At 46.7% G+C, this 12,770-nt stretch overlaps 1 protein-coding gene across 7 annotated transcripts in view; it reads right to left on the bottom strand.

Moving 5' to 3' along the window:
* kif13ba (kinesin family member 13Ba) overlaps positions 1 to 12,770 on the bottom strand; it is a 42,767-nt gene that overhangs the window by 5,836 nt on the left and 24,161 nt on the right. For all 7 annotated transcript variants that reach the window (XM_036136225.1, XM_036136230.1, XM_036136227.1 and 4 more), the window contains 26 exons: positions 10,508 to 10,620; positions 9,449 to 9,560; positions 9,139 to 9,351; positions 8,952 to 9,062; positions 8,722 to 8,856; positions 8,507 to 8,637; positions 7,265 to 7,351; positions 6,932 to 7,122; positions 6,542 to 6,821; positions 6,298 to 6,460; positions 6,056 to 6,211; positions 5,807 to 5,956; positions 5,597 to 5,722; positions 5,314 to 5,487; positions 5,069 to 5,226; positions 3,371 to 3,503; positions 3,071 to 3,226; positions 2,869 to 2,968; positions 2,659 to 2,785; positions 2,481 to 2,536; positions 2,278 to 2,402; positions 1,898 to 2,173; positions 923 to 1,075; positions 717 to 794; positions 584 to 634; positions 267 to 417 (listed from right to left, as the gene is read on the bottom strand). In XM_036136225.1, coding sequence (XP_035992118.1) covers positions 267 to 417; positions 584 to 634; positions 717 to 794; positions 923 to 1,075; positions 1,898 to 2,173; positions 2,278 to 2,402; positions 2,481 to 2,536; positions 2,659 to 2,785; positions 2,869 to 2,968; positions 3,071 to 3,226; positions 3,371 to 3,503; positions 5,069 to 5,226; positions 5,314 to 5,487; positions 5,597 to 5,722; positions 5,807 to 5,956; positions 6,056 to 6,211; positions 6,298 to 6,460; positions 6,542 to 6,821; positions 6,932 to 7,122; positions 7,265 to 7,351; positions 8,507 to 8,637; positions 8,722 to 8,856; positions 8,952 to 9,062; positions 9,139 to 9,351; positions 9,449 to 9,560; positions 10,508 to 10,620 — 3,706 coding nt within the window. The remainder of the gene's footprint in view (positions 1 to 266; positions 418 to 583; positions 635 to 716; positions 795 to 922; positions 1,076 to 1,897; positions 2,174 to 2,277; positions 2,403 to 2,480; positions 2,537 to 2,658; positions 2,786 to 2,868; positions 2,969 to 3,070; positions 3,227 to 3,370; positions 3,504 to 5,068; positions 5,227 to 5,313; positions 5,488 to 5,596; positions 5,723 to 5,806; positions 5,957 to 6,055; positions 6,212 to 6,297; positions 6,461 to 6,541; positions 6,822 to 6,931; positions 7,123 to 7,264; positions 7,352 to 8,506; positions 8,638 to 8,721; positions 8,857 to 8,951; positions 9,063 to 9,138; positions 9,352 to 9,448; positions 9,561 to 10,507; positions 10,621 to 12,770) is intronic.

Raw genomic sequence — 12,770 nt, 5'->3', positions numbered from 1 at the left:
CAAGGATCTGCACATTTAATAAGGCTGAGAGGTGTTTAGGAGCTGTGCTTAGCAGTGGGAAACATGCAATAGTGTGATCAATTTATAGTCTTTATAGTCTGAAATGTCACACAGAAGAACTGAAGAATGAGACGACAGGAGATAAGCCAAGGAGGAAAGCTGTGAGGATGAATGAAAGCAGGAAGACAAAGAGGAGGAGGGAAGGGAGGATGGCTAGGAAAGTAAAGATTATGGGGCAGAGGAACCATAAAAGGCAGGATGTTTACCTTGCTCTGGTTCCTGGTTCTGTGGGGGGGTCATACCCAAGGGCATAGAGGATGAAGAGGGGGAGGTGGAGTAAGTGGAGGGGGACGAGGCGGGGCGAGGGAGGGTGCGGTGAGCTGGCATGAAGATATCCTGCTGACTCTCCCATCGACCCTGAGAAGCAGAGACAGGACCGGTTTAGGAGTGAAGGAGGCCGTCAGATGAGCTCCATCTCCGCAGGGTGAAGGCTTTTTATCACCATTACTGCCACAAGACTCCACAGTTTACACCAGAGTCTCTGAAATCATCTTTCTGAATTTGTTAAAGAAAGGTTGGGTACCTTATCATCCAACAGGCAAGACGTGGACAGGTCCTGCCTACTTCCAGTCAGCTGAAAACGGCACAGACAGAAACTTTAGGAGAGGCCTTCTGTATTTCACCGTCATGGGGAATAATCTGATCAAGTATTTTACCCTGTGAACAGACGGAGAGCTCAGACTCCTCCTGTTACTCCTGCCTTTGCCAGCCAGCTGCTCCTTCACCGCCACTTCCTGCCAGCAGAACCCATTTAACCGAATCAAACATTTAACAATAACGCTGCATGACTGACTGCCTTCCTCGTGATCGGCCTGGCTGATTTCCAACCAGCCTCGCTGTTCACGGTTCTAGGCTATTCTACCTGTCTGAGTCTATCCAGCGTCAGGATGTTCTCCAGACTCATCACGCTGCGGAGGTATTTCTCGATGGCAGCCTCGTCGTCTCCTGATTGGCTGTTGTGTGCACTCGCCGCCAGCCGGGCCAGCATCTCCCTGTCCTCGGAACCTGGAGCGTCCTGGTGGACAGAAAATATCAGGCACATTAGTCTTCACCAAGGATTTCCCCATTTGTTGTGCTATAACCATACATTTAATGGGTTTTATTGAATTTAGCTGGACAGAAAATGGACAAAGTTGTGAAGTGGAAGGAAAAGGAGACGTCATTTTCAAACAGTAAAAAACCTGAAATGAGTGGCATGTTTCTGTATTCAGACGCCATCAGTCAGCAGAAACCTGTTGCTGTAATTACAGTTTTTTTTGGTCTTTACCTGTTTGTACATCGAGACTAAAATCTTTGCCCATTCTTATTTGCTTCAAAAGCTTCAACTCGTTTGGAACGGATGGAGTAAATTTAAACTTGAGTTCTGGGTTACTGCCACACAGACTCTCATTTGGAGAAAGGTGTGGACTTTGACTGGGCCGTTCTAACGCTTGAAGATGTTTTGATCCAAGCTAAGTAATCTGCAGCCTCTAGCAGGACTGCCTTGTGTTTAGCTCATCAGTCTTTCCGTGGCAGTGCTGCAGAAGAGGATGCTCCAAGCATCCTAATGCCAATGGTGTGTTTGGGCTGATATGATATATATTTCCTCCATGTACTTTATGTTTCATGCAGGCAAACATGTTAAAGGTGCTGTTGTGCCGTCTGATCCAGAAACGTCTCCTGTGCCTCCATTATAGCTTAAGCTGCATTGCAAACATGACTTCTTATAGCTTCTCACTGCACCTCTTCCATAGCTCCTTCCAGATTTTTTTATATAGTTTTGCCTTTTTCCATCCAATTTCTATTACAAGCTAACTTTCAGTGAAACTAAACACCAGCGTCCTTCCTTTAGTCCTACCCCAGGGATGTTGGACACCACCTCGAAGGTAACGCCACAGCCAGGTATTGTGCTGCGAGTAGACATCCTCCTGAGAAAGTTGTGGGCGAAGCCCTGGCGGCCCGAGTTAACGTTGACGCAGATCCTCTTCCTCAGCACCAGCTGCATGTCGGCGGGGTGGCTGAGCTGGACCACCGCTCGGACGGTCAGGTAGACGCGCTGCTCCGGCCACGACCCGCCGCGACTGAGCTGGGGACACTCGTGGACCGTAGAGTCCCACGATGCTTCTGCTTTTACCTGTCAGGCATTAGGAGTCATGACTATGAGGCAAGTGGAAAGGCGGCCAGTTCCTCTCAAAAAAAAAAAAGGAAGAGAAGAAGCCCTAGCCAGCCGACGTTCACCTCTCCGTCGTAGTGCTTAACAATCTGCAGGTCGAAGAAGTCATCCTCGTCTTCTCCGCTCAACGTTGCGTCCCAGCCTCCAGCCTCAGGCACTTCAAACTGCTCCTGAGAGCTGAGGTCATCGGCTGGAGAAGCAGTGAAATATTTTAAATCACCCTGTGAGAGACTAAGACTAACGTGGGCACAAACTGCTCCGTCCTTACGTTTGAGGTCCAGGAACAGGACGGGAATGTGCGTCTCCATCCCTGGCAGAGGAGCCCTGTGAGCAGACAAGCACCATTTCACAAACACGGTTTCTTTTTTTTGCCTTTAATTGGTAAATGTGGCGCAACAGCGGCAACGGTGTGTTTAACCCATCAGATGTGAGCAAAGGAGCCGCACCATTCTGCAGGAGCCCCGGGAATGCCGCTGCCAGCAGAGGGCACCATGACGGCATTTCTCTCCTCAGTGAGAGTCAACCTCCACTCCAGCAGCTGGGCCTCCCTCTCCATGTCGTCCTCCGTCTTTTCTGCACACAGAGACGACGACGTTAAACCCAGCGGACACAACGTGGACCAGTCATGCTTGCATGCACACATGTGTGAATGTTACCTGCTTTGCTAACCAGGCTCTGCAGGTGCTGGTCCAGGTACTCCTGTCTCTTGGTGAGAGCGGCCAACCACTGCCGCCGCAGACGCTCCAGATCTCTCTCCTATCCAGCAAACTACTCAATTAATCCATTTTCTACATTGACTCAACTTCATCTAGAGCATTATGAAGCAAACAGGAGGAGAGTTGTGTTAGTTTGGCGTACCTGATAGCTGTCCATCTCGTCCCCTTCTGGGTTCGCTGTGTTGTTTCTGATCTCCACGCAGCCCACCGACACGGCGAGAACAATCTCGGCTATCAGAGGCATCGTGCCCGAGTCCTGAACCGATCGCACATCCACCTGGATTCGCCTCGACTGCCCCTGGAGGCGACAAAGAGGAAAAAAAGAGAATTAGAAGTTGACAGAAACAGGATTTTGAACACTAATACGCATTTTATCCTCCACTGAGGTCGACAGGTTTGCCATCATGGTGGCTGCAGTAAAAACTGAGGCTTATATTCCTACCTGCCGAAGCTGGAAGATTCCCCCTGTGCTCACATCTCTAGCCGGAACGACTTCCACTGGAACAAAGTCTCCATTTTCATTTATTTCCAGGATTTGAATCCATAGTTCCAGGCGACGCGTGACTTCACTCCATCTACCGCGAGCCAACAAAACAATCCGTGAGCTTCAAATGTTTTTACAACTAAAACAAATCTGAAAAGTCTAGTAGTGTGCATTCACCCCTTTTACTCTGACAGATCTGAATAACTTTTCCTGTCTTGGTCTGATTTATTTCTATTTTCTAAATGCCAGAATAATGAGAGCCATCGTTGTTTTATTGCTTTCTTGAAGGTCAGAAGTTCACATACGTGAATATTTGGTACCTTTGCCTTCGAACCGTATGACCTGGGTCAAACATTTTGGATCTCCTTCCACAAGCTTCTCACAAACGTCGTCAGGAACCGTTCCTCCGGACAGAACCGGTGGAACTGAGCCCAGTTTGTAGGACGCCTTGCTTGCACCTGGATTGAGCTCAGGGATTTGTGATGGTCACTCCAAAACATTGACTTTGTTATCCTTTAGCCACTTTGTAAGCAGTTTGACTGAATGCCTCAGGTCATTGGCCATTTGGAAGACCCATTTGCACCCAAGCTTCAGCTTTGTTGTTGATGTTGCTTCAGAGTTTCCATAAAATGTTCTTTTCTCACGATGCTGTCTCTTTTGTGAAGCGCACCAGTCCCTCCTGCAGCAAAACAACCCCGCAGCATGATGCTGCCACCCCGTATTTCACAGGTGGGATGGTGTTCTCTTGAAAGCTTCCCCCTTCTTCCTCCTAATGTAACGATGGTCATTATGGCCCAGTAGTTCAGACAACAGGACATGTCTCCAAAAATTAACTTCCTTGTCCCCGTGTGAGTTTGCGTATTGTGATCTGGCTTTTGATATGTTTTTTTTGGAGTAATGTAGCCTTTCGGCCCACGTTGGCCCACTACTGGTCTCACTGTGGACAATGAGACACTCTTACCAGCTTCAGCCAGCATCTTAACAAGGTCTTGCTTCTGTTCTTGGGTTGGTATGCATATTTCAGACCAAAGCACATTCATCTGTGGGACACAGAACCCGTCTCCTTCCACAGTGATGTGATGGCTGGCCAGTCCCATGGTGTTTCTATGTTTAATAGTTTGAACAGATGAACTTCAAGCATTTAGAAATTGCACCCAAGTATGAACCAGACTTGTGAAAGTCCACAATTCTCATATATCTCGGCTGATTTCTTTTGACTTTTTATGATTTAGGGGAGCCTTTAAAGCCTCTGCGGATGCGTCTCAGACCAACTTCCAAAGATACGACATCTCGGTGTTCCCAGTTTGTTTAAAGGCACAGTGATCTTAGTGTATGTAAACTTCTGAACATGAAGTAATAAATTATTGTAAAAAAAAATAGACCTTCTCTCATTCTGGCATTAAGCAAATAGAAATAATTTATAGGTTTATTCAGATTTCATTTCTGACAGTGAGGGGGAAAAAAAGCGTTTGTCTTTTTATAAGGTGTATGTAAACTTCTGGTTTGAACTGTAATCTTAAAATGCAAAGAGTTCAGGACCACTGCAAACCTAACAACACGGTTGTCCTCCATCATAATGGAGCTAAATGGAGGAGAATCCTGTTGGAAGCTGTCTGCTAGCATAGGAGTAGAAAAGGTAGCCGGCTGCGTGTCTACCTGTCGCGTAGTGTGCGTGTTTTGGCCTGGATGATGCTGAGGTCCCACAGCGCTGGGTTTCTCCCTCCATCAGACTGTTTGTGTCCATAAACCTCGATGGCAACCGCTCCTTCAGTAAGATACTCGATGAAATCCTCTGTTACCGACACCGCTTGCTCCTACCGGTATCAACAAAGAGTCACATCTGTTACCGCTGCCTGTTCGGTGCCGATCACTGATTTTAAAAGCAAAAGGTCTGTCTTCACCTTGCAGCTGTCAAACACAACCATACAGTGTGGGTCCTTGGAGTTCGGTGATGAGGAGGAAGGGTCGACTTCAGGAGCCACGATGGTGGGCTCAGACTGGTCCCAGAACGAGTACTGACAGAAGACGAAGTTGGACAGGTGCTGGGGAAGACCAGTGGCTTGCAAAATCTTTATCTGCGGATGAACACAAGGCAACATGAGAGTCCTAATCTGACTGAAAGAAGACACTCATGGCTGCACGGTGTAGGGAACAGCTCAACGAACGACCTTCAGTATCGCTTACCGAGCAGACCAGTTTGCGGTCCTCAAATTCAGAGTCCTGGTTGTTGTCCGATTCATCGCCTCCCGCCATGTTGTCCTCCAAGCCTCCTCCCACTCTCATCACCTCCACATGTAGGCGTCCAGCGACCTGCCGAGACGGAGAGAAGGCTTGTGTCTGAATTGCACTTGAAAAGGGAGCGAGCGAGGACGAGCGAGGACGCTGGGACTCTACCTCTCCTTTTTGGTTGATGATGGGAACGGCGTACTGCAGCTTCACGTCGTAGAACAGACATGAAAGGAAAACGTTGGCCACGCCGATCAGACTGTGGTTCTCCTGCTCGTCGAAGAACGGGTCAGCTCGTCGGAAGTATGAACGCATTACCTGAAGGAGGGGAAGAGAGGTTTAACAAGTGTGTAAGAGCAGATGTCTGATTTCATGACCTGATCAGGATTCCTAGCTGTCTTGTAGAGGTTAACTCACTGGATCGTCTTGGTGGTGGAGGTGATAGTCCTGCCACTCCTGGTAGAGCTCTCTCATGTCCACCAGACGGTTCTCCATCTTCTCCAAGCTCCAGATCTGCTTGCCTCGACAGCGCCTTCGAACCTGAATAGCCGGTTCGCTGAGGACTGCATCCCTCTGAACACAGACGTATTGGGCTAATGAGCTGCAGGTAAACACACGTCGGCACAGTGATGGAAGTGACTTATTTCGCTGCGTGAGACCTTGCGGTTTGCGTTGAGGTTGTCCGACGGGATCTGCAGGGTGACTCTGTACTCGGTGTGACGCTCCAGCTCGTCTGAGATGAAACACGCCTCCTGCACCAGCAGGTTTGCTCTCACTATCTGCTCCCTCAGCCTGCGGAGGCTCCTCACTAAAACTGCCTCCCTGCAGGAGAAAGGGAGGAAACAGCTGATAAAAAAAAAGACAGGGATGAGGAAACGTCTAGTGTACACACTCCCTGCCCACCTGTCCTCGCTCCACTGCCTGAGTCGGCTCTGAGCGCTGGTAGAATGGCTCATCCCTCCCATGCTGAGCCTCTCCAGGCTGCGGTAGTGAGACTGCTGTCCCTGTCCCTGCTGGCCAGACATCTGTCCCCCAGACTGGCCCGAGGACAGACGGTCCGGGTTGAGCTTCTTGCGCAGCTGCTGGAGCTCCTGCTCGTACATCTGCCTCTGTCGCTCCAGCGCGGATCGCTTCTCCTCTTCGTGCTGCCTCTCCAGTGACTGCAGGACCGCCTGCATGGGGTCTGAGCGGACACAGAGCCGATGAGCGGGCAGACAGAAGCGCGGGCGATCAAAAGCAACACCGTTGGGGCGCTGCAGGAAACCAGTGTGACATCCTGCTGGCTCCTCTCACCGTTGCTGCCCAGGGCCTTCATCATGACCTCCGTCTGGGCGAACTCGTAGGAGAAGCTGACCTCGCTGGAGACTTCGCTGGCCGTGTCCCCGTCGGCGTCCAGCTGCTCGCTGCTGCCGCTGCTCTTCAACGCGCTGCCCTCGCCCTCCTCTTCCTCTGTCGGCCGTGAGCGCCGCTTTGCCAGATTGATTCTAGAAGTGAGATAAACGCGCGTCAGTGACTCAAATGGTTAACTTTTAAGAAAAGGAAATGTTAAAAATGTTTACAAGTTCTATAAAATGACACGTTTGATGGTTAGATGAATATTAGTGTAGATAAAATATGGTAAATTACCTGAAGAAGTGGTTGTTTCCCCAGAAGATTCGGTCACCATGGTGAAGCTGCAAAGCACTGGTTACTGGAGACCCATTAACACAAGTCCTGTAACCCAAATAAATAAATAAGATAAATAATATAAAAATCAGCTGAGACCTTTCCTAGCTAGGTTTATTTCTAGCTCATAACATGATTTAATGAATATACTCGTGCGTGGGTTAAATAATGTACCAGGGTACTTAACATTTCGTTCACATAGATATTAATTATCTCTGAAAATTAGAACTATATATTTGTATAAAAACAACAATTAGCTCCGAGTGACGCATAAAGAAATCAACCCGCACCGATCGGTCAGTCAAAGTAAAAATAATCTGATTATTTAGTGATCGGACCATATCTAAGCACTGCCCAGTCGCACACAGCTAGTAGCCATTTGCAGCTTCAGTGATGTGTTTAAAATAACACTAAATAGGTAAGAAGTTAAGTAAAAGGATATTTTATCTTCTACATAAAGATGTCCTTCATTCATCTTAGACAACACTGGCCAAATGCTATGGAAATATACCTTTTATGCATGTAGGGTCACTAAATGTGTCACGATAAGACATCATATGCCCATTCCTATTTCCTTTTTTGTATTTTTTGTTATTCTTTTTGATCCATTGTATATATGAAGACTCACTGTATATAACTGAATGCACCTTCCCTACTCTGCACCCTCTTGTATGAGCCGATGTGACGAGTGAATTTCTCCATTGTGAGATCAATAAAGACCATCTTATCTTATCTTACTAACTCAACTACACAATGAAACTGTAAATCAGCAAAAAGAAAAAAAAAGAAAACATAGAAAAAAAATCAAGAGAAATCAGCATCTTTCACCTTTGATCTCACTCAGTGTTCAGTGGATAAAATATGTTATAGTGTGAGCCTTTTTCTCTTGTCCTTGTGTGAAAGCTGGAAGCATCCTGGGATTTAATGTGATTTTAGATGTGCTGTCCAATGTTTTAATGAATGTGGCTCATGTCAAAAACCTTCCATTAAAATCTAGACGTTTTTTATTCTTGTCACATCTGACTGCAGAGCGTGACGGTGTGGAGCTGACTGAGATGTCAGCCGACTCGCTCTTTGAATGATATGCCATCGTTGCTCATCAGTACGGTAATGATCCAGAACCACACGGACTTCAACCCTCTCGCCTGTTTGCAGCTTATTTGAGCTGATTCGTCTGAAACATGTTGCTGTGGCGTTCCTCACCGGGCGTTAGGATGGGGGGTGAGGATGACAGCGGTCTCTGGTGTGATGTCAATGACACAGTGGGCAGCCTGGATACCCATCCCACACAGCTGGATGTCCTGGGAGTCTGCTGAGCCCACGCGTGTGTGTTCCTGAGACACAGCGTTCAACATGTTGCAATGTTGGCAGAATACGGACGTGACAGCATGATGGGGAAAACCTGTAGGGGTCCGTACCTTCAGGTAGTACACTAGCAGCTCATTTAGGGCGGGGTCCGCATTCAGGTTGACAAGAAAACTTTTATCATCTCCAACTTTGATCCCTGAAGACTGAAGGGAAATCCCCAGACTCTCCAACTGCTTCTGACGCTCCTAAAAGCCCACAAACAAAAAGAAACGTGTTCCCGGTGTATATTTGGCCTGACATTAAGCATTAGCTCAACATATTGGCCTTGCTGACTACTTACTTGTGCGATCTCTTCAGTTTTTCTTAGTTTCTCCTCCCAGGTGTAGGTCATCTCTTGGATCAGCTTCTCAGATTCCTCCAGGCGCTCCTTCAGCTCTGGAGCTTTCATTGACTGCAGGACAGGAAGCCAATGATGACGGAGAAAGGCAGATGTAATGTTATGTCTGGGATTGCTGAAGACATCTCACCTCTGCCTGAGTTAGCTGCACTCGGAGTTTCTCTACTTCTTCCCGCAGCTCTCTGATGATGCGCGCGTTCGGGTCTTCGTTGACGACAGCGTGGTTGACGATGTTCTTCGCCCGGTCAGCGTAGCGCAGCGTCGACAGGGTTTCCTCGTAGTTGTCTGCGGCTGGGCTCACCGTCGCAACCATGGCTGTGCGGCTGTTGCCCCCCAGGCAGTCCTGGACAAACATCGTAAAAAGAAATGTGTCAAAATAGCAGAAAATGAGAACGTGTTCTTAATTAGTTGAATCAAAAAGCCTGTAATGGTCGTTTTACCTTCAGCAGCCAGGTCAGAACAGAGTCTCTGTATGGGACAAACTTGGTCTTGTTCTTGGCCGTTCCCTGTTCTGCTAGTGCAGAAATGACCAGACCAAGCGTGGTAAGGGACCTGGACCAAAAACCATACACACATGCTGGGGTGAATAACCTTGGAGCTGCTGCTGGCTCCATATCACAGCAGAATATCTATGCAGTAGGTGTCGGTACTGCGGGAGCAACTGTATCAGGATCAGTATGTCTATTACGTTGGAGGTCAGGGCTCTGCAAACTGCAAAAAGGGAACTGTAAATAAGTAAAATCTTCTTGAAATTATTGTATTTGTCCTTGATTTGAGCAGGTAAATAAGATTACGTGCCAAGGGCATAAAACTTTTGCATATAAAATAGGAACAATTCATCTCCATCTTATTTCAAGTGCAGTATATCTAATTATCTTATTTTAGGGGTCAAAATGCTAATTTCATTGACAGATCATCTTTTTTACCTGCTCAATTCAAGGACAAATACACTCATTTCAAGAAAATGTCACTTTCTTTTAGTTCCCTTTTTGCAGTGTAGCCTTGCCACAGTCTCTTCATAACTTATACCTATTATATTTTGTTTCAAAAAATGTGAGAGAAAAAAAGATAAAACCAACTGGAAAGGTTGATTTTTGCAGTTTGGTTTCCTGTTTTTATGCAAACCTTGAACAGGATTTTAACAGCTAAATGAAGTTTAGCTGTTAAAAAGTTACAAGGCCTAAATATCTACATGCGTTTCTCTTAGAAATATTATCATTGTGCTGTACTGCAGCCAGAAACCTAATTTCACATCAGAATTTATTAAAGACCTCAAAACAGTTAAAACAGTTAAAACAATAAAAACAATGCTAGTTTTTTGGTTCGCACACGTCGTCTATGGTTATTTTCCCAGGACGACACATTTTTATCACAACAATCATTACCAATATCCTGTTTCCCCATCCCTAACGCCAGGGAGAGTACATCCATTGTTTTTGTCAACGAAGCAGTGCTCCTGTGAAAACACGTTGCAGCTTTGTGCGGAGAGCGTTGCCTACTTGTTGATGTTGCTTCCCTCCTTCAGCCGCTCTCCTGCTGCTCCGGTTTTTGCTGCACGCTCGCTTCCAGCCAGATCGACCAGACTCAGGCGACTCACCTTCTCCCCGCTCGTCTACAGAACAGACAAGGACATACTAATAAACTACTTAATCTCACTTTAATGTCTTAGTAAGGCTTCAGCGAGGAAGCCTAAAACAGGAAATGTTTATTGTGGACCGTGTTCTCCTCAGCAGTCACATTTAAAGAAACAACAATCAGAGTCTCTTGCTGATGCCTTTTCTGGGTTTTTGTAACTCTACCAGGCAGGTCTATGCATCGTCATCATCTCTCAGCCTCTTGTGTACAGCTTCCCTCTGCATTTTTCTGAGGATCATCAGAAGAAGAGGATATCAGGTCACAATCTGTGACTGCTCAGCAGCTGACGAGGTTGAATCCAACACCTGATGTCAGCCTATCCGCCCGGATGGGCCCCATCTGGCTGTGGACCTAACCAACTACTTTACTTTATTTGAGAAAGCTCGGTGCGTTCGTGCACACATCCCTAAACCCTCACACAGTCACGCTTATGGTAGAGAAAGTTACCTTATGAGGTGTGTGTGTGTGAATGTCTGCGGGTGCAGGAGGGCTCCACGGTTAGGTAGTCTTATCACCTTAAACATTTTTCACTACTTATCTAACATCCCACTGAAAATCTGAAGGAGTTTACACACAACATGACTCCTGGAAAGAAACAAGGGGAAGATGGCAGATAAAGACCCAGCCCAGGGTGCAGTGATACACATCAACCACAAACAGAACTTGGCATTCCCAGAGGAAAACTCCCTGCTGAACAAGTGAGAGTTGTTTTTCTGGATAAGTGAAAGAAAAGAGGCTGCAGTTGTTGTGAAAATGGAAGATAAAATGACCAAAGTGAACAAACCGGAATAGCTGCTGACTTTAATGACGGACTGGAACACAGGCGTTACGCTCTTTTACGCTCTATTCGTAACACTCGATCAAGAAACTAAAGTAATGATGAGGTGGTGAAACTATTCAATGATGCAACAATCTTCAACGCGGGCCTTTGTTTGCTTGGTAAACCAGACTGGGTGATGACCAGATCAGCAGACAGGATGTGTCAAACTACCTGGCAGCAGTTTTAAAAGGATCCAATGCAGTCATGGTTTAAACAAATAAACACACATTTTAGGTTTCTAAGCTGAAAGTGTCCACAAGGAAACAAAGAGGGAAAAGAGAAAATGTCTCATCAGCAAAGAACATTTTACTATTTTCTCCTCTGCAATGCAAACAACTGAGTTAGTTGTTAGTAAGTTCAAAGTGCAGACCGTTTTGCTGAATGAAACTCTGTTGACTCATTTCTGAGAATGACTCATCCAGCAGCGGGGAGGGGGGGGGGGGCAACTTTACTACCTGGTATCCGTTACGGCTTTAAACACGCAACTTCAACAAGTGTTCTGCAGCACTGAGATGAGCATCGATGGTCTAGAGAGATTAACCCTGGGTGAAACTTCACTGTGGAAAAATCCTGTCTCTGCCGCTTTAACAACCAGGCTGTGTGCAGCGGTGCCATTTCCAGCCTTCAAACCAACCAAATAGGGTTCTAATGGAAATACGCGCCAGGAAAGTGACTCACTTGCTGACTAAACCCTTTCTCTAGTAGCTGCTGGTCGGACTGCTGAGCTTGATGAGTGCAACGGTGACCAACTTGGTGAATGACTGCGTGTGTGTGTGTGTGTGTGTGTGTGTGTGTGTGTGTGCGCTGAAAACAAAGCGGGCTGTATCAGCTGACAAACTCCCAGTCATGACTGTGAATTATTAACAGGGTTTGGTGCGAGCCAGAAATAAGAGCGAGGAGTAGGGAGGGTAAAGTGGGTCAGGGCAGGAAGGAGAATGAGTCACTGAGGTCTCTCCTTTTAGAGATTCACAGTAGGGAGGAGAGAAGGGGGGGGGGGGGGGGGGGCATCACCTCATTCTCCAACTACCTTCACCATAATCTGAGAAATCCACCACGTGATGTTTGCCTAAACTTGTGTATAAAATAATACTGCCTACATTACCTAGCACGGCCTCACAGAGGTTGGGTTATTTGAATTCCTGTTGACTTTCATTACTGGCAGCATCTGAAGGCTCTTTGAAGAAAAGTATTTATACCGCTTCAACTTCTCCACATTTTGCTATTTAACAATCACAATATATTTCACTTTTATATGAAAGAACAACACTAAGCAGTGCATGACTGTGAGGTTAATGGAAAAATGATAT

Source organism: Fundulus heteroclitus, chromosome 4, assembly GCF_011125445.2.
Source record: "Fundulus heteroclitus isolate FHET01 chromosome 4, MU-UCD_Fhet_4.1, whole genome shotgun sequence".
NCBI classification, from domain to species: domain Eukaryota; kingdom Metazoa; phylum Chordata; class Actinopteri; order Cyprinodontiformes; family Fundulidae; genus Fundulus; species Fundulus heteroclitus.
This window is presented reverse-complemented; position numbering and strand designations above follow the sequence as displayed.